At 33.9% G+C, this 25,194-nt stretch overlaps 1 protein-coding gene across 1 annotated transcript in view; it reads left to right on the top strand.

Moving 5' to 3' along the window:
• The window catches only part of DOK6 (docking protein 6), a 432,942-nt gene that overhangs the window by 170,415 nt on the left and 237,333 nt on the right, over positions 1-25,194 (top strand). Inside the window, exon 3 of the mRNA XM_011968352.1 lies at positions 14,617-14,731. Within this exon, the coding sequence (XP_011823742.1) occupies positions 14,617-14,731 (115 nt within the window). The remainder of the gene's footprint in view (positions 1-14,616; positions 14,732-25,194) is intronic.

Genomic DNA, 25,194 nt, shown 5'->3' with positions numbered 1-25,194 from the left:
TTTTTTTTCAAATCAGGGTTTTTTGTTGTTGTTTAGTTTGAGATAGAGCCTCACACTGTCACCCAAGCTGGAGTGCGGTGGCACAACCTCCAGCCACTGCAGCCTCCCCCTCTGGGTTCAAGCAATTCCCGATTCTCCTGCCTCAGCCACTCGAGTAGCTGAGATTACAGGTGTGGCCACCAGCCCGGCTAATTTTTGTATTTTTCAGTAGAGACGGGTTTTCACCATGTTGGCCAGGCTGGTCTTGAACTCCTGACCTCAAGCAATCCGCCCACTTCAGCCTCCCAAAGTGCTGGGATTACAGGAGTGAGCCACTGCGCCCAGACGGTATCTGGTTTTTGCATCAACATTAAACCAGACTCAAATAGCTAAGCAGCTTTTGCTTTTTTTTTTTCTGGACTATCTTGGAGAAGAGATTAATTCACTGTCCCTTAAAAGTTTGGTAAACTCAATTATGAAACCATCTGGAAATGGGCTCTTGGAAAATGAATATATTGTTTTACTCAAGTTTTCTATTTTTTTTTTCTGCTGACAATTTTGATATTTTGTATTTTCCTAGATATACAACCTTTTACTTGATGTTTTAAGTTAATTAATACATAGTTGTTTAGAAGCTGTTTATTACTATTTGGATTTTTCTTTGTTCAGTTTCCCCTTTTCATCCTGTACTTGATTTATTCCTACATTCTTTCATCTAGCTTGCCAGAGGTCTCTTTTATTAATCATTTCAAATGGAGCTTTTGTTTAGATTTTTTTTTCATTTCATTGATTTCTGCCCTTATCACTATGTCTTTCTTTAGGGAAATGCTCTGTTGCATTATTTTAAATCACATTTTCAGTTGTGTCTAAATTCTTTGCTGTCAACCTGTTTTGTTCATGATATTTTTGAAGCTACTTGTTTTCCTTTCTTAAATTTTAATATATACTGTTCAATTTTTGTTAAAATCTACATGTTTTGTAATTTAACTTATAATTTCCTTCAAACTCATGTTTTTTAGAAATTTGCTATTTATTTTTATATATGTAGATTATCTTATAATAAATTTTAATGACATTGTATTATGGCGATAGGATATAATTTGTATAATTTTGTTCTTTTGAATTTACTGAGACTTTTTTATCACCATCTTTTCAGTTTTTACAAATATTCCAAATGTGCTAGAAGGAAAGTGTCTATTTTGTTTGCTGTTGATAGTAGATGTGTGTATATAGGGCCACACAGATAACATAAAATAGCTTAACCATTGTTTTATTTCATATAACTTCCATATCTTTGCTTATGAGAGTGATAGGTTTACTGCTTAACTTCCTTGTCAGATAATTTTGTCACCTGTGATTAAATGTCTTTTTTTTTTTTTCCACTGGACAATATAATTTACTGGACAAAGGTCAATGTGCTTCCAAAACCAGTTAGGGTTGTGTGTAGGGATACACTGTACTGCTTTTAGCATCTATGTAATCTTGCCTGAGAACTAAGTTAAAGGGGTTGTCTGTGATTTGAACTTGAATACCATTCGTAGACTGATACAATGTCATCACATGCAGGCAGTTTCTCCTAAGCTTCTCCATTTTTATTTCCACTTAGAACCCAGCTTGTGACACTTTTAAAAGTTGATGTATGTCAACAATCTGTCCCTAATCATAGCCTTGTATCTTTTGAACAGCTGCAACACCATTTTTAAGGCAATGATCTCTCAAGCTGTTGTCAGTTTTTTTCATGCCACCAGAACTTGATCTTTCTGTATTTTCTGTCTTACATATAATGGTAGGTCAGCAATCCTGGTCGACTCATGGTAGCTCTTCCCAGCTGTCAGATGTGTGCAGTAAACAACGAACTTCTTTATTAAACAAGTAAACAACCCTGTTTTGATTCCAGAAATGCCAACGAGAAGCAGTTACAGAAACCACAACTAGCATAATGACTTGCTTAAATATTCGCCACGTATTTTCTTGAGATATTTGTGAAAATCAAATTTTGATGATAGACCACAGGAGTATAAAGGAGCTTTTTGACAAATAAATGTTTTATCTGTTTGAGGAGGGCAACCTGCAGACTTCTCATAGTTTTATTATAGGGAAGGGTGGCCCCACTGGCTGTCTTCTCCAGGGTCATTCAGCCTAGGATTTCATGTTGATAGCAGGCCCTCTGCCGTGCTACTATTTTGTTCCTTGTTAATGTGCCCAAACCAGAAAAAATAAAATAAAATATGATTGGTTACAAAGAACAGAGCAAGCCATACCCTCTGAAACATTCAGAACTTCCCCTCTGAACCACCTCTCCTGCAGGCAGATGTCCTCGGACCCTACTGGCTAGTTTCCCAGTGGAGAGGAGGTAGCCCCAGAGGGCAGATGAAGAGCTCACCAGCTCAGTAACAGGTCAGCTGTGCTGCTTGCTGTGGCCCCCATCAGAGAGCAATACATTATTTTTCCAAAGAGAGGCTTTGTGCTTTATTGCCTTTTCTCTGCATTTCCTCCTGGGACCCTGATACTGACAGGGCTCGTTGACAAGGAGCTCTTGCCCGAATGGACCTTCACCTCCCACAGGCTGCCGTCAATCACCTGCCCAGCCTCTAGGAGAAGCACATTGGAGAGCTGTGTGGACTTCTTAGTAATCAAAAATAAATAAGTAAAAAAGAAAAGCATATTTAATGCCTTTAGGTGACACTGAATAAACAGGGTTGTAGCCATTGCTTTTAAAGAAACAAATATCTTACTGGAGAAATGGGGCTATATAGAAACTTTTCGTGGTTGTCCTGCTATTTTACGTTCATGTAATAACTAACTCTGATACAGACAGCACTGTTTATCTTCTCATAATCCTGTGTCATTGTAGTCATTGGGGCTGGCCTCACAAATTACCAAAAACTTGGTGGCTTAAACACACAGAAATTTATTCTGTTATAGTTCTGGATGCCAAAAGTCAGAAATCAAGGTGTCTGCAGGGCGACACTCTCCCAAAGCTTCCGAGGGAGTCTCCTCGCTTGCCTTGTTCAGCGTCCGGTGGTTCCAGGTATTCCTTGGTTAGCACAGCATAACTTCTATCTCTGCCTCCATCTTCTCAGGGCCATCTCCCTGTGTCTTTGTCTCAAATCTTCCTCTGCTCATCTCTTATAAAGACACTTGGTGTTAGATTTAAGGCCTACACTAAATTCAGAATGATGTCCTGTCAAGGTCCTTAATTACATCTACAAAGACCCTTTTTCCAAATAAAGGCACATACACAGGTTATAGGGACAAGGACTTGGACATACGTTCTCAGGGGCCCTGTGCAACCCATTATAATAATTAAGAGATTTAAGTTTGTCCATCTACTAAGTAAAGTCATAGTAGCTGTACAGTATCTGGTAATATCTGTATTAAGATTGCAACTCTCAAAGTAAGAGTAATGTTGTAACTGACTGAGTTGTTTCGTGAATTTTTGTTTTTGGAGTCAGTGGAGCATATTATTAGATGTGGTAGATTTAAACACACATACACACACACAAACGTACAGAAGAAGGGCAAAGATTTTCTACTTCAGTGCCTATATTTCTATATAGTGATTTTCTGTATTTCCTAGACTTGAATATAGATTGTCTTTCTGTTTTATAATAGACAATCTCATAATAATTTAGGCATAATAAGGTAATGAGGTTTTTCTGGGCTTCATCATCCCTGCAATTTGAGTCTCTTTTATAGTTGAATCCTTCTCTGTAATAACTTCTTATTTAGCTCATATTTACCATTGATAAATCACATGACTTTCAGAGTAATGACTGTTGCATGAATTGGTGGAAAGTGTACTAGCCTGAGAACTAAGAAATTTGGCCCTTATTCTCTCTATGACTAACTGTGTGATAGAGACCCAAATCAGGATAGCCATTTTGCCATTTGTAAAATGAGGCAAGCTCCACTCTAAGCTTGCTAATCAGTTAGAAAGTTGAGGGGGTACGAATAACAGAAACCCAGTGCACACAAGTTTCAAATGTGCATTATTATATATTACAGCAGAAAAGGAAACTGGCTTCAAGATTGCTTGATTCAGTAACTCTTGCTAAACCATTAAAACATGTCTTTGTTTCTTTTATCTGTGTTCTTCCATCTTAGGATTGTCTCATCCTCTTTAATCTAGTAGAGTGGCAGCTGTAGCATTTCTTAGTTATGACATTCAAATAGGGCAGCAGCACTAGAGAAGAAGGCTGGTTTATCATGAAGCTACCACTAGGAGACTTCTACTCACATCACATTAGCCATATGTGGCTCATATTCCCATTTCTAAACTAATCACAAGCAAGGAAACTTTACCCTTGGAATAATGAGTTGTACCGAGATACTAGAGCTGAGAGTCCCACCAGGACACACACGGGCTGCTTGTTGGAGGGGCAAATAATGGAACAAAATCAGGTTCTGGTAAGAATAAAGGAATTAGGAGCTGGATGTTGAGTAGACAGCCAATGGAGTATTATGGTTAATTATAATTATGGCTATAATTATATTGATATAATTATTCATTTTTAGATGAGGCAGTTCATAACGTGGTTTATGTCAAAGATGTAAAAGATTAAGCTAGTAATTATTAATAATAAACATATTAGGAGAGTCAAGTGGTGAGCTATGGAAGAATTGTGTCAGAGCGCATGTCTGTCACAGGTAGCTTTAAGAATGAATTAAATTGATTTCTTTCGTTGTACACATTCATTTTTATCAGCAACAGGAGGCAAATATAAGGAAGCAGCTGCTGGAAAATTGATATAAATTTAGTTGGAAAAAAGCAATAGTAAAATTTCTATGCAAATTTCATGATCCAGATATTGAAGCATATAATGTATGAGGTAATATGAATATTTAAATTGCTATGAAAGCTTAGGATTCAAGCATAGAGAGGTTAACCTACATTTATTCTAATAATGAAAATGCAGTAAAATTTTCATCTTTTTTTCTTAGTAGAAAATAAATATTTTCCATCCTAATAAAGTGAAGTTTTATTAAACTTGCTCCTAAAAGGTACTATTTTACTCTCAAAAGTAAAATTTGTGACTTAATTAAAACAACCATAGAAGATTAGTAAAATACTCAGATTAGTAAGAATTAGTAGTGAGATTACTAAGAATAGTAAAATTTATGTTCTAATTCATTTGACTGTACTTGAAAAAAATCTAGAAAGTAATTTCACTTTTCAAAAGATAGGTTTAAAGAAAGAATGTTAGTGCTTTAATGGGCAGATAATCTAATCTCAATTATCACGATGCAAGCTGAAAAGAGGCACATTAAAACTAATAATAATTATAGTAAATATGGGGTTTTGCCTATTTATGTGTGTAGTAAATAGTGTAAATGCAATTGTAGTGAGTAAGATCTGCATTGAGTGGTAATATTCCACTTAATTTGCACAGTTAGGCTAAAAGAAAAGATGCATAAAATAAATAGCGTGATGTTTTTAGAATGCACAGATATAATTTATGTATTCCAAATGTTACCAAGCATGCAAATAAAATAACTGAAAGACTTGGGCTTAACTGGAAAAAATATTGCTAAGTCCTTAAGCCCATATCATATACCTCCACTTAAATGGTAGTAATGGTGGAACAAGTAAAATCTTATTAACCTTTTGAACTAAAATTGAAGCAAAGCTTCTCTCTGATGTTTGTTCTTCTATTTATAACTCCTAAAATATCTAAATATGCCCTCCCTCTTACAGCATATACCCCAAGAGAATAAATCCTATTCTTCAGTCTTTTCTTCTCCCATAGGCTATGAAAGGAATAATCACTTAATAAATGCCTAGATCTTAATAAATGTGAGATCAGGATAGTCCAAGTGGATTATTTTGTGAAAAGTTTCATAACCTTTAAATAGCATGCTTTTTATTCAGGACAATTGAAAGATGTTGTATATGGCTGGAACTTAGCTTGTGTTGAGAGCTGGAAAAAGATGATGAGATTAGATGTGCAGGTAGCAACTAAATCATGGAAAGCCTCCTAGTTCTTGCTAAAGAGTGAAAATTTCATTTTTAAGATGTTACTAAATAGGCTTAAGTCCTTGAGGGGCAAGATTAAATGTATGGTTAAGAAATATTAGTCTGAAAACAGTGTGATCAAGATAATGAAAAGTGAGGAGCGTGTAGGCTGATGGGAAAATAATGAAACTATTACAGAAGAGAAAGAGTGAGGGTTTAAATGAGTCATTAATGTGAAGAGGAAGGAATAGGTAGGAGAATGTTCAAGTAGAATTGACAAAACTTCATGACAGAACAGATGTTGTGGGTCCAGGAAGAGGTTATACATGGAATAGTGGATCTCAGAGTGGTCTGTGAAACAACACCCTTTCATCATAATCCTTCTATGTTACCTGTCTTTCCTACTTGTTTTCATTTCCACTCTGTTTTGGTGCATTTGCAATATTAATTAAAACTATAGTATTCATCAAGGCAGTGGCTCCAAACAATAGTAGCAGTTACATGTTTTACAATCATGCAGTTACCTAAATAAGTAAACACACAAATAAACATGCCAATTTTATTTCATTTTATTTAAGAATGTCCTTGACGAAGTAGTTAAAAATACTAATTTTAAGTCTACACTTCCAAGTGTGTCTTTTTAATATTCTACTTGACAAAATAAATAGAACTCATAGGTCACTTCTGCTGTATACTGACGTGTGATGGCTGTCTTGAGGAGAGCGCATGTGCGATGGTTGAAGTCACAAGCCTAATAGTTAAAGAAAAAAAAAGAAGCTATTTTAATGGAAGAATGACTGACAAACTGTGGTCGTTCAGATTTTGGTATTTGTCACATATGTTCTCAAATATGAACTAAGGGAGTCTCATCAAGGAAAACAACTGAGTACTTACTGAAAATTTAAGCTTGCAAGTGAAAGTTAAAATTTGGAAATCTTGTATCTGCATTTTTGAACTTGACAACTTCTCAAAACGACTTTTCTGAAGAGACTAAGGTTGATATTAAATATTTTTTTTAAATATGTGTAATAAAATAATGTCAATATTTAGAAAGTTTACATAACTGAGTAAATCAGTATTTTCCCAATGATCAGTCCAAGATGATACAAAACTACGATGAATAAAAGACTCATTAAAAGTTGAAACTAGACCTATGAATTTTAAGAGTAGGAAAAGCATGTGGTATTAGACTCCCTGTCGCAATAACCTTCAATAAAACATTTGCTGAGCTTGGAGAAAGAATCGAAGGAGACTAACATAGGTTAGTTGACAAGTTCATGTCTGTATAAGGCCTTATTTTCTTCATATTATTAATCAAAAGAACATATTAAACATTAAATTCAGAAGCAGATGTGAGTATTAGGCTGTGTTGTATTAAGCCAGATGTATGAGTTTTGGAAAAATGCAAAAACATTGCCACTCTTCATACTATTTGAGAATTATTTTCATTTTAAAATGCTATTTGTGTTGGTATTAATTTGTTTTTTTAAAACACATAATAAAAAATATTTAAGAATGTATAAATTCTAATATCTCTTATGGGAATCATTAACAGATATAACCCACATGAATAAAGTTGGGTAAGAGCAAGGTTTGGGAGTTGGTGGCTTTTGTTTTTCTTTTTTCTTTTTTTAAACTTACCCTTTAAAATCAAAGTGTCATGTCTACAAAGAAGTGGCAGAACCCACAAAGTCAGATAAAGATCTTTCTTCCTCTCTGTTCCCTTAATTCTGATTTTTCCTTCTTTCATAGGGTTTACTAGAGTTATTTTTTATTTTCCCACTCCAAATAAATTATGAATCCTACAAAAACAAGGTCATGTGTTTCATCTTTGTCTCTACTAGCACCATGAATTGCTTAGGGATTTCTCTTTAAAATGACAATTAAATAACAGCTATTAGCAGTGTTGTCATTTAGGTAAGTTTATACTTAGGCATTAGTCTTCTCATTTGTCAGACCTTAATATTTTAAATTTTTCATCATGGAATTTATTGATTTGGACATGAACAACCTGAATTATTTTCAAGTAATTTTTCCTTCAGTTCAATTCAGTCAACTTCATATTTAAAATACTTAAGTTTAATGCTTTCATTAAACTTTAATCAGTACTTCATGCTTTTACAGCCATGTGAAAAATCAATTTAAAAGTACATATTAATTTTTTAATGATGCAATAATTTACTGATATTATTGAAAAGCTCAAGGATTTCACAATTTTAATAAATTTTGATAATTTTTTATGTTACGTTGACAGGTTTTGACTAATGAAAACATAATTTTAGAACATTTTATAAATTATTTTAAAAACTTTCTTTAGGTAAGTAAATACAGAGTTTTCCATGGTAGTCAATCCATATAGTATTGACGGTAAAAAAAGAAATGAAGATAGGATATTCAAATATACTAGATCTTGTCCTACATTTTCATGGTTTAAAATTTGTTTAAAAGTAGAATTTGGTTAGGCACAGTGGCATGATGGATTTCATGCCTGCAATCCCAGCATTCTTGGAGACCAAGGCTGGAAGATAGCTTGAGGCCGAGAGTTTAAGGCCAGACTGTGTAACATAGAGAGACCCCATTTCTACAAAAAAATTAAATTAAAAAAATTAGTTGGGCATAGTGGCACACACCTGTAGTCCCAGCTACTTGGAAGGCTGAAGCAAGAGGATTGCTTGAACCCAGGAGTTTGAGGCTGCAGTGAGCTATGATCTCACCACTTCATGCCAGCCTGGGCCACAGAACAAGGCCCTGCCTCTTAAGAGGAAAAAAAAAAGAAAGAAAAGTAGAATTTGATACTCTTCATTAGTATTTTTCTTTTCTGGTATCTGTTTAATTTCTTAGGGTACACACTGAAGTGGATAACATCACACTGTTGATCAACAATGAAAACCCTTGCATGATTCTAAAAACTACTGTAACAATGTGGGCTTGAAGAAGCTGTCTGCATTTTACAGAAGAGCAAACACTTTGTTTGAACTACATCATCCGTCAGATTGCCTCAGGCACTGAAGTTAGAAAATCCCTGGGGTTTGCTGCATTTTGCTAGGCTACCCATTAGCTTATTTTGTCAATTTTTATTATAAGAGGACAAAAAATAGAAATCACAATATCTGTTCTAATATTCTTTTATGTTTGCAAGTAAAAACCTTTGGAAAAGATTCTCAAACAGATTTATAAATGTTTTTATAATATGGTACAGCTATTATATGTAATGTAGTTTAACAGTATATCATTCTTGCATTTACCTTTTGATGTAAATTATTAAGCAACACATAATTTTCATGAAGATCCTTTGTTCAGGTAAAATTAGTAGCATTTGAAAACATATCTTTTCAAACATAACTTCAATTTATTTTGTTTTAATGAAATTTGTTTTAAATGTCACTTGATTCCATTAATTAAACATTAAAAAATTAAGCTTTATTTCAGAACACGCTTTGATGTGCTTAAAATACAATATGTGAATCACTCTTCTTAAAAATCTTATTTTTCTCCAGGGTATTAATTCTCAGAAGCTGTAAGACATTGGTTTTTATTTTTATTTTTTCTGAAAGGGAAAATGAATATTTTCAGATAGATGGACAGATAGCAAATTGTATACACATACATGTACACACATACACACATGCACATATATACACACACACACAGATACCTGCATATACAAATATATGTATTTATATATAAGCAAACCTCTAAGTTTATTTTACTTAAAATCACCCATATTACACATTTTAATTTTTTAAGATAATTTTAAATGAGATAATTACAAGTAGGGAGAAAACAAATATAAATAACAGATATATTATTTATATTTATGTTATTATTTATATTATTTATATTTATGTTATATATATGTTATTTATACCTAAAGCCTTTCCTCTCATAACTGATACAAAACAAAAGAAAACCTACTTTCACCCCTCCTATTCTACATAGCAGTAGAAGTCCTAGCCAGAGCAAACAGGAGAAAAAAAAGGAAAAGAGAAGAAAAGAAATAAAAGGCATCCAGATTGGAAAAGAAGTCAAATTGTCCCTCTTTGCAGATGAGATGATCTTATATTCTGAAAAATGTATATTTTGGCCTCACACAGTGGATCACACCTGCAATCCTAGCAGGTGGGAGGTTGAGGCAGGAGGATCACTTGATGCCAGGAGTTCAAGAACAACCTGGGTAATATAGTGATACTGTGTCTCTTACATGTTAAAAAAAAAAAAAAAAAAAAAAAAAAAAAAGAAAAACCTAAAGACTCTACCAAAGTGGATTTAGATTTGATAAATTCAGTAAAGTTGCAGGATACAAAATCAACATACAAAAAGAAGTGGCATTTCTACACACCAATAATAAACCATTAAAAAAGAGATCAAGAAGGTGATCTCATTTACAGTATCTCAAAAAATAAAATAAAATATCTAGGAACAAATTTAACCAAGGAGGTGAAAGACCTCTACAAGGAAAACAGCAAAACCCTGATGAAAGAATTGAACAAATGCAAAGCCACACCATGTTAACGGATTGGAAAACTTAATTGTTAAAATGATCATACTACCCAGAGCAATCTACAGGTTCAATGCAATCCCTATCAAATTACCAATGTCATTTCTCACAGAATTTGAAAAACAATTGTGCAGCTAATCTAAGCACAACAGTTTTGGCATCCATTGAGTGGAAAATTTGTTCAACTTTAATTTTTCTGTCAGACTTGTATAAGCTGAACCAGTTGAGATGTCTGTGGTTTTGGCTATTGTTCTGCCATTAATTGTTGGTCTTTCTTAATTAAGGCCAGAACAAGATGATTTTTTTCCCTCAAAAATTGATGTGGATGATCTGCTACTGAAGGCTTCATCTTCAACATCTTGTCTCTTCTTCAATTGACTTATTTATTTGTAAGCTGCTGATTTCTTTGGACATTGTTTCCCATAAACTTTTTGTGAAGCATCAGTAATTTCATCATTCTTCCACTCAAGCTTTACCCTAAGTTTGATGTTTGTCTTTGCTTCAATTTTAGCAGAATTCATGTTGCTCTGATAGGAGTCCTTTTCAAACTGATATCTTAGCCTTCTTAATGCCTCAAACTAGAGTCTATTTAGATATGTTATAACAAGAGTTGATGAGTTTATGTGAATTTATGAGTTATGAGATTATTAATTTATTTTGGTGTAAAAAATTTTTAATCCATGCATATTTTTTCATAATATGCATTTTCTGTGAACCTTTTGAAGACCCATACTACTGATTGTTTCTCCAGAGAACCCTAACTAAGACACAAGGCTTAGCGATTTTTGCCCTAGATGAATAAAGCTGACCATAAGACAGAGTTCTCAGTCTCTTTCCAAAAACACCTGACTTCATTTTCAACAGGGTGTGGAAAAGTTTAAGCATAAGGACACTATACAAAAGCATAGAGGTTGTGATAAAGAGCAATTGAGAGAAAATGATAGGTATATGAGAGATACAAGCTAAACTGTAGGTCAGCAAGTTTGCTGGACAGGACCTGGAACATAGACAGCTGGGAGGAGCCCATCTGGATTTAGCACCAATGTCAAACAATGACCTCAGGAACTATTACTTTAAAAGATCCCAAATTGGATTGGCCCAATATGTGAAGTGATACTTGCCCACAGGATATTTTTTTAATAAATAAAGACATCGGCCTGCAAGTAGTGGAGCTAAATAATTGGGTGTGGTCATGGAAAGAAAGAGTGAAAGGCAGTCCTGATTAAACCACTGTCATTCCACATCCAGAAGCTCAGTTAACTCAAGGTAGAATAAATGCAAATTGATATATGATCAGGCATGTCATAGTAAAAATACTGAAAGATAAAGACTAATGGAGTATCTTGAAAGCAGCAAAAGAAAAACTACTCTTCACTTACAAAGGAACCCCGATAAGATTAACATCTGACTTCTCACTAAAAACATTGTAGACTGGAAGACAGTGGAAAGTATATTCAAAGTGCTTAAAGGGAAAAAAGAAAAACACAAAACAAAACACATCCACAAAGAATCTTGTATTCTTCAAAAAATAAGATGAAATAAAGGTATCAGGAGACAGACTAAAACTCACAGACGTGCCTTACAAGAAATACTAAGTGATCCCAGCCCAACCATATCAAAAAACAGTTTCAGTAAGGTAATTATAAAAGACAATATAAATGCATATTTTTTCCCTTCAAACTGACTTAAAAGGCAATTACATAAAACAATATGTATATAATGTACTTTTAGGCCTATAACATATAGAGTTCTAATATATTTACCAATAGCAATACAAAGGAGGTGTGGGAACAAAGCTGTATTGGACTATGGAAATGACTTCAGATAGTAATTCAAGTCAATAGGAACAAAAGAAAAGATCCAGAAATGATAAAGAAAATGTTAATGTAAAAAAGTAATATATATACACTTGGTCTCCTTTCTTCTCTCAGCTTCTTTAAAAGATAAAAATTATATAAACTAAAATTATAAATATAATGTAATGTTGAGTTTGTAACATTTATATTAATAGATGTAATATGTATAAAAATAATATCACAATAAGGGAAAAAGCTATGTAGATATGAGATTTCTATATATCACTGGCACAAAATTAATATCAATCTAAAGCTAATTCTGATATGTTAAAATATTTATGGTAAACCCTAAAACAATCTCTAAGGCATATAGTTGATTTTCATAATTCATTGTAGTTATGGACTATAAAACCTCTGCTAACATTGAGTTGCAAACCATGAATGAATTAATGACCTCTAATCACAACACTTTTGTTAACTGATCATTATATTACCTTGTTTTATTGTTGCTCTTTAAAGATATCTGATTATTAACAATGAACTTAGGGCAAACAGCACTGCAACTCATGCTGAATAAATCTTATCTAACACATGTATTTTCTCCATAAGGGCTATCACAGTCCTCTTTAACTTAGGAACACTAGACAGTTGGCATCGCACTTGGGGAGCCATTTTTAAAAGTGAAGTCAACAAGAAAAATCACAAAAATGCAAAAGCCATGGCTCTAAGCAGAGCATGAAAACAACATGTGTCTACAGTATGACCATGAACACATTAAGACACAGCATCACCTGCTCAGCCTCAGCTGGAAGCGTGCACATCTGGAGACAAAGTTTTCACCTCTCTGCACATGCACATGTCTAAAAATGACCACAGATGTGCCATGCATATTTATTTTGGGGTTGTAAATACATTTTTGCAGTAGGTGAATTCACAACTATAGAAACCACAAATAAAGACGATCAACTGTAACTTTAAAAAATACCTGATGACTTGGGTGATTTTCCTTGACAAGTAACTTTCAGCCACTCTCTGCAGTCTCCATTCCAACATATCCACTTGCTCATTTCCATCCACATTATAGATTCCTTGCCTGTGATTTTTAGTTTTTTCGTGTGTTTTTATTGGGGATCTTAGTCTAGTTTACATATTGTCATGTTAAATAGAGGTATAAATGCTTGCTAAGTACTAACCACATTTAATGTTAGAGATAATAAAATATTATTTTCTTAGAAAAAATAGATCCTAAGGAATATTAAATATTGATTGTATTATATATTTTATATAACTATAATATGCAAATGTGTATAAAAATATGCATGTGTTTAATTATTGTGTTTATAAAAACATTAATCAGCAAAATAGCCGTGAAAAAGCTAGTTATATCCTGTGAAAATTCTACATTTGGAGAAGAGAAATTAAAGCATAGTCAAAAGGTTATGAATTCATTATATCATATGATAGATATAATATCATAGGTTGTCATAAAAGAGGATATTAATTTGCTGTTTACTATGCTAGTTAATCCTGTCTTCTTTCTGTTAACAGTATGGATCTAGAAATAAGAAATCTTATAAATGAGAAGAAAAAATTCAGCCCCTTGAAAAGTAGATTTTTAAAAATTAACTCATTGAATATTATTGCAACGTTGTGTTTGCAGAGTTGTTGAGGAAATATACATTTGTTGCTGTTGACTGTGGAGAAAATTAAAGATGCACAAGTTGCAGCAGAACTTGTACCAATTAGTCAACATCCAAAATACATAAAGCTAGTAGATATTTATTAATTGCCCAATAAATAGAGTTGTTAACCTGGGTGCATCAATCTTGGATGGGCTTTGGTGGGAGAAGTGGTATATGGGTCTGTGAACACTATGAGCATTTTTCTGGAGAACAAGTCTGTTGCTCTAAAATGTAACTTTTGGAGCAATGGACTTGCTCTCCAGTCACTTTGTTGACAGACACGTGTCAGTTACCTCAGGACCATAGGCCTACAGGAAATTTGCATGATGGGTGAGAATTAAGAGAGGGGAGCTATTAAATACAACCAATATTCCACAGATATTTAATGAGAATCGTCTGTATACCACAACTGCTATTATTTGCCAGGTATATACTTTTAATAAAAGCGCAAAGTCCATAGAACCCTTCTACATAATATGTAGATCATTTCAAAATGCAGCAAATAATATAGTCTGTGACCAGAGTTAAGGGCATAATAGAAGACATTTTGTTTTGTTCTTTACTGTTTTTGGCTAAAGTCAATTTAAAATGATTACAAATATTCAATGGAAATCCATGTAAGACTGTGATGACTTATTTTGTTTCAGCACTCCAACATATAGCATACATACTATATACTAAGTTAAAAATATTTTTTCTTTCAAGGTAACTGAACTGCACAATATCAAAAATATAACCAGACTGCCCCGAGAGACAAAGAAGCATGCGGTGGCAATTATCTTTCACGATGAAACGTCGAAGACATTTGCCTGTGAGTCAGGTAAGCTATTATTGGCCATCTACCCCTTGAGGAAATTGAGCTGCTTATGAGACAATGGTCCAGGTGGATTAAGAAACACTATTGAACAGGATGGCCTCCTGTAATGAGAATGTGCTGTAGAAGACTTCATTCAGAAGCTCAACATGTTGATTTCCACTGATGTTTTGGTGCCTGTTGTTACATGTCTGTGTCTGGATTTGGCTCCCAGGTGGTCTGCCTGTTGGAGTTTCCATTCAAGTTTTGAGAATTAAGTAAACAATACCTGGCAGGTATTGTTCGGGTGTATGACCAATATTCTGGTTCTTGCCCAGTGTGTCTCTAGGCATTTGGTAGGGCAGGAATCAGGGTGCTGTGCAAAAGCATGGCAGAGCAAAGCCCCAGTCCTGAGACAGCACAAAACAGAACTTTGAGCTATTTGTTGCTTTCATGGATTGTCAGTACTGCGAGTAAATACATTTCAGATTGAATTTTAGCATCTCAGTTCATAAAGCACTCTGACATTATTGAGACACAAGGCAGTTTATAGTTTGAACTTGCAGTATTTTTCATATCGGAATCCCTGTGGTGTGTAATATATTAGTTGGCTTATCACTTTTTAAAGATTTTGCTCAATGCACTGGTGCATTTGTTTTATAATGGATGTTAGCAGAAAGTACCAAGGGTTTGCAAGATGTGAACTTAAACTAATGATTAGGTCTTTAGGAGAAATTTTATTCAGTATTTTTAAAAAGTAAAATGGTCCTTCTAGTTTTGTATACTTTGTTTATGGATGTCGTTAATACCAGGTTATATTATTCTAAAACCGATAATGTCCCTTTGCCTAACTGAAATTGCTCACACCTCTCACCGACCTTATCTTAGTATGGCTAAACTGCACTGGAATTTATCTCAGTGTTCCTCTCTTCTTGCATGCCTTTATCCATCTGTCCTGACATATTTCTCTTCACTTGCAATCTGACCTCATTTCATCATTTAAAATCAACATTTTGGAGTTGCACAGAAGCCTGTTAATTGATATAAATTCCCATTTTGTAATACACCCTGTCCCAGCCTTGCTGGTATAATATAGTATCATCCAATGATTTTTCTGCCTTCCTGTCCACTATCTTAAAACTGGTAAACCACTTTATTTTCCTCTGGGCTCTTAATCTCTCATATTAAAACTGGTATTTAAAATAACTAAAAGGTAACGTTTAAGTTTCTAATTTTCCCAATTACTTTACATTTTCAAATTGTAGTGAGCAATATTGTAAATGTATAGGAAATACTGGAGCCTATTAATTTGTTAAAGAATGATATTTGGTTATATTTCTTTATGTGAAAATCTTATTTATGTTGTGTTTGGAAAGATATTGACCTAAAATTCATGTTCAGTTAATAACTTAATCATTCAATATATTGTTCCTTTCCATCTGATTATAATCTTGAATCCCATATTACAGTAGAAAATCATTTAATGCAATTTTATGTATTTATACAGATGGCTTTTCTGATTTACACCATTATAATCTACTCTCCATTTAAATTTCTGTTGGTTTTAAAATAAACTAGGCTTGAGAATATTATAAAGCCTGCAAGATTATACCTTTTCAAATTTCTATATTCTTGGAAGTTAGAGTAAATATATATTCCTAAAATTTTGTCTAAATATCTTTGCTTCTCCATGACACTTTTCTACCTCATTTATCCTGGTGTCACCTGAATGTCCTTGCCCTCATAGATCACAGAATATATACCAATGGCCCAATTGAAAGCAAAGCTTTGCTTTACATCCTGATACTTAAGAGCATTTTAATAGAAAAGGTGTATTATTTTAATAGAAAAGGTGTATTATTTTAATAGAAAAGGTGTATTATTTTAATAGAAAAGGTGTATTATTTTAATAGAAAAGGTGTATTATTTGAACAGTACATTTGAGTTCTGTGTCCCATCATCTCAAGTTCTTAGTTTATAAATGTCAGTCTGTATAACATATTGATATTATTCATTCAGAAACTCATATAAACATAATTGAAATTCAGCAGTACTTGTGTTTATATACTATCTGGAAATTTTGAAGTATGATTTGTTGAGCATTGTTGGTCTATGCACAACCGAGGACCAGGGTGTTCCAGACAGTAAGTGTGGTAACAGAGCAGTGCCCTACTCCTGACCAGGTGCTACAGTCAGAGCCCCTCATCATTACACAAGCCTCTGTGCAAACAAAACATTCTCCCCACTGGGTTGCCTTAACAAAAGCATTTAAACTTTTATTTAAAGGCCATAAAGATTTAGAATTTTAAAATAAAACTCCCAAGTACATCTAGCATCCAGATCTTTCTTGGTTTTTAGTAACAGGAACCAGTGTTTCTTGGAGAAATGGTAGATTCTAGAACTGGGGCATGAAATACACGAGATGAACCCAGAGCATCTTGTAGCATCTTGTAGTGCCAGAAAGGAAGGAAGCACCGCAAAAACGCTGCTGTATGTCTGAGGGACACAGGAGATCCCAATGGCCAAAGATGGAACAATTTGAGTGATAAAGTAGCAAAGGATTATAACCCAAATTATAAATGAACATTTATGAGTCCATGCTTTAGCAATGACTGATGAATAAATACATAGGAGAGTACAGAAAAATATCCCATGCAGAAAATTACAAATAATTTATGCAGATGCTGTATCCACAGGAGGTGGAGCATGACTCCCTGTGCCTTAAGCGGGGGCTGTTCATAGTGACTTCGTCTCTAGGAGAATAGGATAGAAAGGGACGGGAGAAAACAACTTTATGGTGGAGAAAACTGACAGACACTGCCTCAGCCAGGTGACCAAAGTGAAGATCAACAATGATAAATCATGTTGATAGAATCTACCCTTGATATGATGTGATCAAAAATAACACTTTACCTCTGTGGTCTTCATCCTAACAACCTATAAACCCATGAGAATAACATCAGACACATCCTGATGAAGGAATGGATATTTGTATTTGTATTCCACAAATACCTGCCCAGGATGGATCAAAACTTTCAAGGTCATTACAAACAAGGAAAGCCTGGAAAACTGTCCCAACCAAGAGGGAGCTAAGAAGGCATGATGAATACATGTAATATGGTATCTTGATGAGATCTTGAAACCAAAAGAGGACACTAAGTAAAAACTAAGGAAAATTTAATAAATTGTGGTGATTAGTTAGTAAAAATTTATCAATACTAATTCATGAATTTTAACAAATGTACCATACTAATGTAAGATGTTACTAATAGGAGAGGATAGATATAGGCTATATAGGAACTCAGTATTACTTTTGCAATATTCTTTAAATCTAAAACTGTACCAAAATGAGATGTTTTTTGTTTAAAAAATAATGTGGAAGTGAATAAAAATATATCAATGAACTAGAGTAGATTCAAGTATAATAGAAATCTAGTGCATTATCAAGGATATATTAAAAATTAGTAAAGAAAAATTATATCTTACAATAACTGCTGTTTGAAGAACTAAATTCTTACACCATCCTATTATAGAATGCTTTCAGAATGATGAAGTGATATTCATTATTTCTTAACGGAAATGACAATACTAAAATCATTGCCACTGTTCAGTGGCTTGAGAGGAAATGTTAGATGTTGACCTAGTGTCATGAACAATAATGAAGAACCAGACTTAAAGTTGTATTGTGAGGGTCTCATCTTTCAATATAGGTGATTCAGCAGAAGGCTGAGCCTACCACATGTTCTTTTAGTGAACTGAGCACTCCCCCTTCAGAGTCATTTTAGAATACTGTTTTATTGCTAAATTTGAAATAATTATCAAGGCCCTACTTGGTTTTCTCTGAAATGCTACTGTGTGAGCTTACCACACATCTGTAGGACAAATGGAAAGGTTACAAGATGGCAAAAACCTATCCCTGAGGCCCTAACCCTTATTCTGCCATCCTGCCTTAGAGTGCCCTGTGGACATTTGTTACCAGTCTATACATCATGTAAAACCTATACCAGAATCTGCTCATCACAGCTACTGCTACCATATTAGTCTCTTCCATAGATATCTAGATACCCTAAAATATAGACATCTGTAGAAAGCTGTACTCCGTTCTTGTTGAGTCAGAAAGCTGAAATTAAAATGCATGTATTTGTGAAGCATAACTTTAGGGAAACTATTTTGAATATGTAGTTATTATACAATTTATTCTCACTAAAAACATTTATCAAGAAATAGGATCATAATTTTATTTTAACTACGATAATTTCAAAATATAAGCATCAAATTAGGGTCATTAATAGCATTCTTAATGGAAAATGACAAGTAGTGGTCTCAATAAATCACAGTGAGAATTCCAATCCATAATTTAAACTGAACACTGCAATTATTTTTAATATAAACAGATACTTTCTGTATTTCTAACTTTGAACTTTCCCATTATCAATTACCAGTGGGGAGAAATGGCTTATTTGGCATACTAATTAAGGAACTAGGATTAGTATAACCCCAAAAGACAAGGTTCTATTCTGTTTTTTAAAAATTTTTGAACACACAGAATCCTCTTGCTAACAAAGACTGTTTCTTCTCATGTCTGAATTTCACACGCGAAAGTCTGAAATGTGAAGGGTTCTTAATGTTGGTTTTATGGTTCGTGTAAGATTTTTGGGAAATGTAGGGCTCTTCATTAGGATAAAATGTTCTTAACTTCCCAAAGAAGAATTTCCTGACAACGTGGCTGAAGTTAGATACAAATGTTAGTATAGAAGAATGCTTTTATTTGAATTTCTAACAAATGGTTTTCAACTACTTTAAATATGACCAACTTGAAAGTATTATTTCTTTTTTAAAACTACGTTTTATGTATAGATCTAAGTCTGCTTGAAAGTAGTAGTTGAAGTGTTTGAGAAATAATGGCAAGATTTTTTTTAATTGTCTCAACTTCATGACACATGCTGATCGGGATAAAAAAGAACGTGAAAATCATAAACAAGAAAGTTTATTACTTTGTAATGAAAATTATTTTTAGATAAATGTTAAGCTGCAGTAGTTTATATCTGTTAATAAAATTTTATTCTCCAAGAAAATGCTGTATCAAATAGATAATTGTATAGATTATTAAATACTCAAAGGAATTGCCAAGTGATAACAAGAAATCCACTTTCATTTTATTTGTATAAATTTGAGGCTACAAGTGCAGTTTTGTTATGTGGGTACATTGTGCAGTGGTGAAGTCTGAAGAAACCCACTTTCTAGTTTAGTAAGAGTGTCACTTCTCCTTGTCAGAGAGAGTGTCTGCACCATGGCCTCAGGATAGAAAATTTCAAAAACTCCTTGTAGTTTTATGAGACCCCCTGTTGGGATAGATCTCTTTGTGTGTGTGTGTGTGTGTGTGTGTGTGTGTGTGTGTGTGTGTTTCAGAATCAGCTGAGATCAAATCATTTTGCAGCGTTCAGGAAGTATCTGTCATTTTTAAAAGCTTAAACATACAAAATGATAAAAAGTAACAGTAGTTTTACTGAAACCTTTCTATAGTTCTGCAATAAGAATAGGAAATGTATTAATGCAAAAAGTCCTCCCTGCAGCCTCATGCAAACTGTCCTGTCCCTTTAACCAAAGAAGAAACAGAGGTACTCTGAACCTCAGCACATGCTCTTAACAACTAGGTCACCTGCACAAGTTTTCACCTGAGTCCTGATGCTAATTACCAAACGTATATTCACTTAACATGGGTGACAGTCATATGCTGTCTTTTCCTTGAGGTCTGTTCTTAAGTACAAATTATTACTAAGTCTAGGATAAAAGTTAAAACATCACTTTTTTCTCTGGTGGATGACTTGCAAAACGAAATGTAACAACAATAAAAGGTAGTATAATGTTCAGTATTCTGAAAATAATCCCACTAATAATCTAAAGAATAAAAAGTATATCATATTATTTGTCACAAAGTATTTGACAATATTCAAAGATATGCATGATAAAAACTATGAGAAGATAATAGATGGGAACTTCCTCAACTTGATAAAGAACATCTGCAGAAACCTACGGCTACATCACACTTAAGATAAAAACCGATGCTTTCTCCATAGACTGGGAAGACAGAAAGCTTTCCTGCTCTCCTCCGTGCTGTGCAACACAGTTCTGGAAGCTCTGCTATCACAGTAAGGCAAGAAAGAGAAATAAAAGACATACAGATTGCAAAGCAATGCATGTAACTGCCCCTTTTTTGAAGGCGACATAATTGTCTGTATTTTAAAAATCCCGACCGGGTGCAGTGGCTCACCACCTGTAATCCCAGCATTTTGGGAGGCCGAGGCCGGCAAATTACCTGAGGTCAGGAGTTCAAGACCATCCCGGGCAACACAGTGAAACCCTGTCTCTACTAAAATACAAAAAAAATTAGCCGGGCATGGTGGCACACACCTGTAGTCCCAGCTACTTGGGAGGCTGAGGCAGGATAATTGCTTGAACCCAGGAGGCAGAGGTTGCAGTGAGCTGATCACGCCACTGTACTCCAGCCTGGGCAAGAAGAGCAAAACTCCATCTCAATAAATAATAAATAAATAAATAAATAAAATTCCCAAGGAGTTCTAAAATTATATGGAAAGAAAGACAACTCTCAATAAAATACATATAAAAGGAACAAACTTCAACAGAATAATGGCCACTTGTGAAAAGCCCACAACTAACATCATAATCCATGAAGAAAAACTGAAAGCTTTTTCTCAAAGATCTGGTACAAGGAAAGGATGCTCACCCTTGCCACTTCTATTGAACATAGCACTGTAAGTCCTACGCAGAGAAATTAGACAAGAAAAAGAAACAAAAGACGTCCAAATTAGAATTACCCCTGTTTGCAGATGACACAATCCTATATGTAGAAACCCTAAAGGCTCCATTTAAAAACTGTTAGGGCAAATAAATGAATTCAGTGAAGATGCAGGATACAAGATCAACATACAAAAATCAGTAGCACTTATGTACACTAACAACAAACGATTCAAAAAGGTTTTTTTCTTTTCTTTTTCTTTTTTGAAACGGAGTCTCTCTCTGTTGCCCAGGCTGCTGGAGTGCAGTCGCACAATATTGGCCCACTGCAACCTCCACCTCCCAGGTTCAAGCAATTCTCTGCCTCAGCCTCCTTCAAAAAGGAAATTCTAAAAAATAAGCCTATCTATCTAAATAGTGTTTAAAAAATAAAATACTAAAGAGTAGATTTAACCACGGATGGTTTTATATGTTGCTCTTTCATGAGTCACAGCACATAACAAAAGATTCCTGGGTCAGCGAAAAGAATTATTTTTTCCCCAAGTCCCAAAGCAGCAATGTGATTAGCCCAGATGGATGCCTGCACATGCAGTGGGGGTCAGAGCTGCAGAACCTAGAACCAGAAACTAGGCACTTTTTAAACAACCAGCAGGTAGTGCAACAAGCAGCAAAGAAGCCAACCGCCTTACCTCCAGGGGGAGTGAGCAGTTACCTGGTAGCCACACTTGATCTACTTTGTTGCCTTTGAAACATTAAAACTCATAAGAAAGGAAGATGATCTAATTTATTTTGAGGCCAGCATAGTAACATCTGATATTATTCTGTTTTAATATATTTTTAACTTTAAATTTAAAAATTAACAAAAAGCGACAGCAATATACAATAGCAGGAAAAAGGTAAATATTCAGGAGGGGTTTAATTACTATATAAAGGAAAATAACAAGCCTTATTTATAAACATAAAATAGATCGTTTCCTTAGATATAAAAACATAATATTAAAATACAAACTTCTCCCAAAACAATATTAAAATATAAACTTCTCCCATGTTAATAGTGCATTTTAATATAGTTCTTACTTGGATGTCAACAAAATTTTACTTTTAGAGTAGGGAAAATTATTTTAAATTTATATGGAATAATGTCTATGAATAACCAAAGACAGTATGTTAAAGTCTAAAAACATTTCAAAGAAAATTTGGAAAACTGTATGCTTAATCTAGGGATTGTAGAGACCTTTATAAAGACAGAAGCTCCAAAACTATAAAACACGACGACTGCTGTATCTGAGCCTAAAAAATCAAACAGCTCTCCTACAGCAAAGGATTCACAAGCAGAGTCACTACACAAATTAGTTTTAGAATAATTTTGGAAATGCAGGTAACAGATAAAATGTTAAAAACTACAATGTGAAAAAAAAACTTATAAAGTGGCAAGGAGGAAATGTTAACAATTACAGTTATGCAAAGATTATGACTAGGCAATTCACATTTTTATAAACACAGATGGCAAAATTGTTTTTAAGAAGACTTAAATTGTAAAATAGTTAGAAATATAAAAAATCAAAATAATAATGAGAATAAACCCAAGATTAAAAGGAACCCTCAGTTCAAGTTATAATTTAAAATCTTATAACTAAGCCTTTAATCTATTTTGATTTGATGTTTGGATATAGTATAAGATAAGGGTCCAATTTCAGTTTTTCTACGTGGATTTCCAATTTTCCAACACTATTTGTTGAATAGCTTATCCTTTGCCCACTGTGTTCTTGGCACCCCTGTTGACTATATATGTGTGGATTCATTTCTGGGCTCTCTATTCTGGGCCATCAGTCTATATGTCTGCCTTCATACCAGTATTACACTGTTTTGATTATGGTAACCTTGTAATATATTTGAAATCAGGAAATGTGATCCCTCCAGCTTTATTCCTGTTTCTCGAGATTGATTTGGATATTCACAGTCTTTTGTGGTTCCATATGAATTATAGAATGTTTTATTTTTGTAAAAAAAAAAAAAGTCATTGAAATTGATATGGTTTGCATTGAATCTGTGGATTGTTTTGGGTAGGATGACATTTTACCAATATTAATTATTCAAATCCATGAGCATAGATGTTTTTCCATTTGTTTGTATCTTTTTGAATTTCTTTCATAAATGTTTGTATTTTAAAGCATACAAATTTGGGAGGTTGAGGCAGGTGGATCCCGAGGTCAGGAATTCGAGACCAGTCTGGCCAACATGGTGAAACCTCGTCTCTACTAAAAATACAAAAATTAGCTGGGCACAGTGGCAGGCACTTATAATTCCAGCTACTCAGGAGGCTGAGGCAGGTGAATTGCTTGAACCTGGGAGGTGGAGATTGCAGTGAGCTGAGATGGCACCACTGCACTCTAGCCTGGGCAACAGAGCAAGACTATCTCAAAAAAAAAAAAAAAAGAAAAAGAAAAAGAAAAAAAAACTTTTGCTTAACTTTAAGTTTATTTCTTAAGTATTTTATTCTTTATGGTGCTATTGTAAAACTCCTAGAAGAAAACATAGGGGAAAATTTTATCTCCTTGGTCTAGCAAAATGATTTCATGGCTATAACACAGAAAGCTCAGATAACAAAAGCAAAAATAGGTGACTGGAAATTGTGTCAAACTAAAAAGCTTCTAAACAGTGAAGAAAGATATCAACAGAATGAAAAGGCAATCTACAGAATGGGAAAAATACTTGCAAACTACCTGATTAGCAGTTAGTTTCCAGAATATATTAGGCATGTGTACATCTCAATAGCAAATAAATAATCCAATTCAAAAACAGAATAAACATCTTTCCAAAGAAGACATACAGATGGGTCAACAGGTGTATGAAAGGTGCTCTGAACATAACAAATCATTAAAAAAATGTAGAGCAAAATCATAATGAGTATTATGAAAATATAAATCAAACCTGCCAGGATGGCTATTACAAAAAATAAATAAAAGATAAAAAGACAACAAGTGTCGGCAAAAATGTGGAGAAATTGGAACCCTAGTGTATTAGCAATGGAAATGCAAATTGATGCAGCTCTTATAGAAAACAGTATGGAAGTTCCTGAAAACATTAAAAAGGAGAATTACCATATGATCTGGCAATCTCATTTCTGAGTATTTATCAAAAGAATTAAAACCTGGATCTTGAAGAGATGTTAACACTCCTGTGTTTATTGCAGCACTTTCACAATAGCCAAGACATGGAAACGATCTGAATGTTGATCAGTTGATGAGTGGATTAAGAAAATGTGGACTATACATACAATAGAGTGGCATTCAATCTTTAAAAAGAAGGAAATTCTGCAATATGCAACAACATGGATGAATCTTGAGAGCATTACGCTAAGTGAAATGAGCCAGTCACAAGAAAACCAAATACTGCCTGATTTCACTTATGTCAAGTATCAAAAATAGTCAAATTTATAAACCCGAAGAATGAAATAACAGTTACCAGAAGGTAGGGGCTAACCAATGGGCATAAAGTTTCAGTTAAGCGAGGTAAATAAGCTCTAGAGATCTGCTCTACAATATTGCACCTCTACTCATTAATAATGTATTGTCTTTTAAAAAATTTGTTAAGAGGATAGAGCTCATGTTAAGTGTTCTTATCACAATAAAATAAAATTTTAAGAAAGGGGAAAAATGAGTTCTCACATTTATTTCCCATGAAAATATAGGTAAAAGTATATTCTCATAATGGCTAATAGGACTATGAATTGT

The sequence above is a fragment of the Mandrillus leucophaeus genome, unplaced genomic scaffold (assembly GCF_000951045.1).
Source record: "Mandrillus leucophaeus isolate KB7577 unplaced genomic scaffold, Mleu.le_1.0 Scaffold84, whole genome shotgun sequence".
Classification (NCBI taxonomy): domain Eukaryota; kingdom Metazoa; phylum Chordata; class Mammalia; order Primates; family Cercopithecidae; genus Mandrillus; species Mandrillus leucophaeus.
Note: the sequence above shows the minus strand (reverse complement) of the source record. Positions and strands in the feature narration are given on the sequence as shown.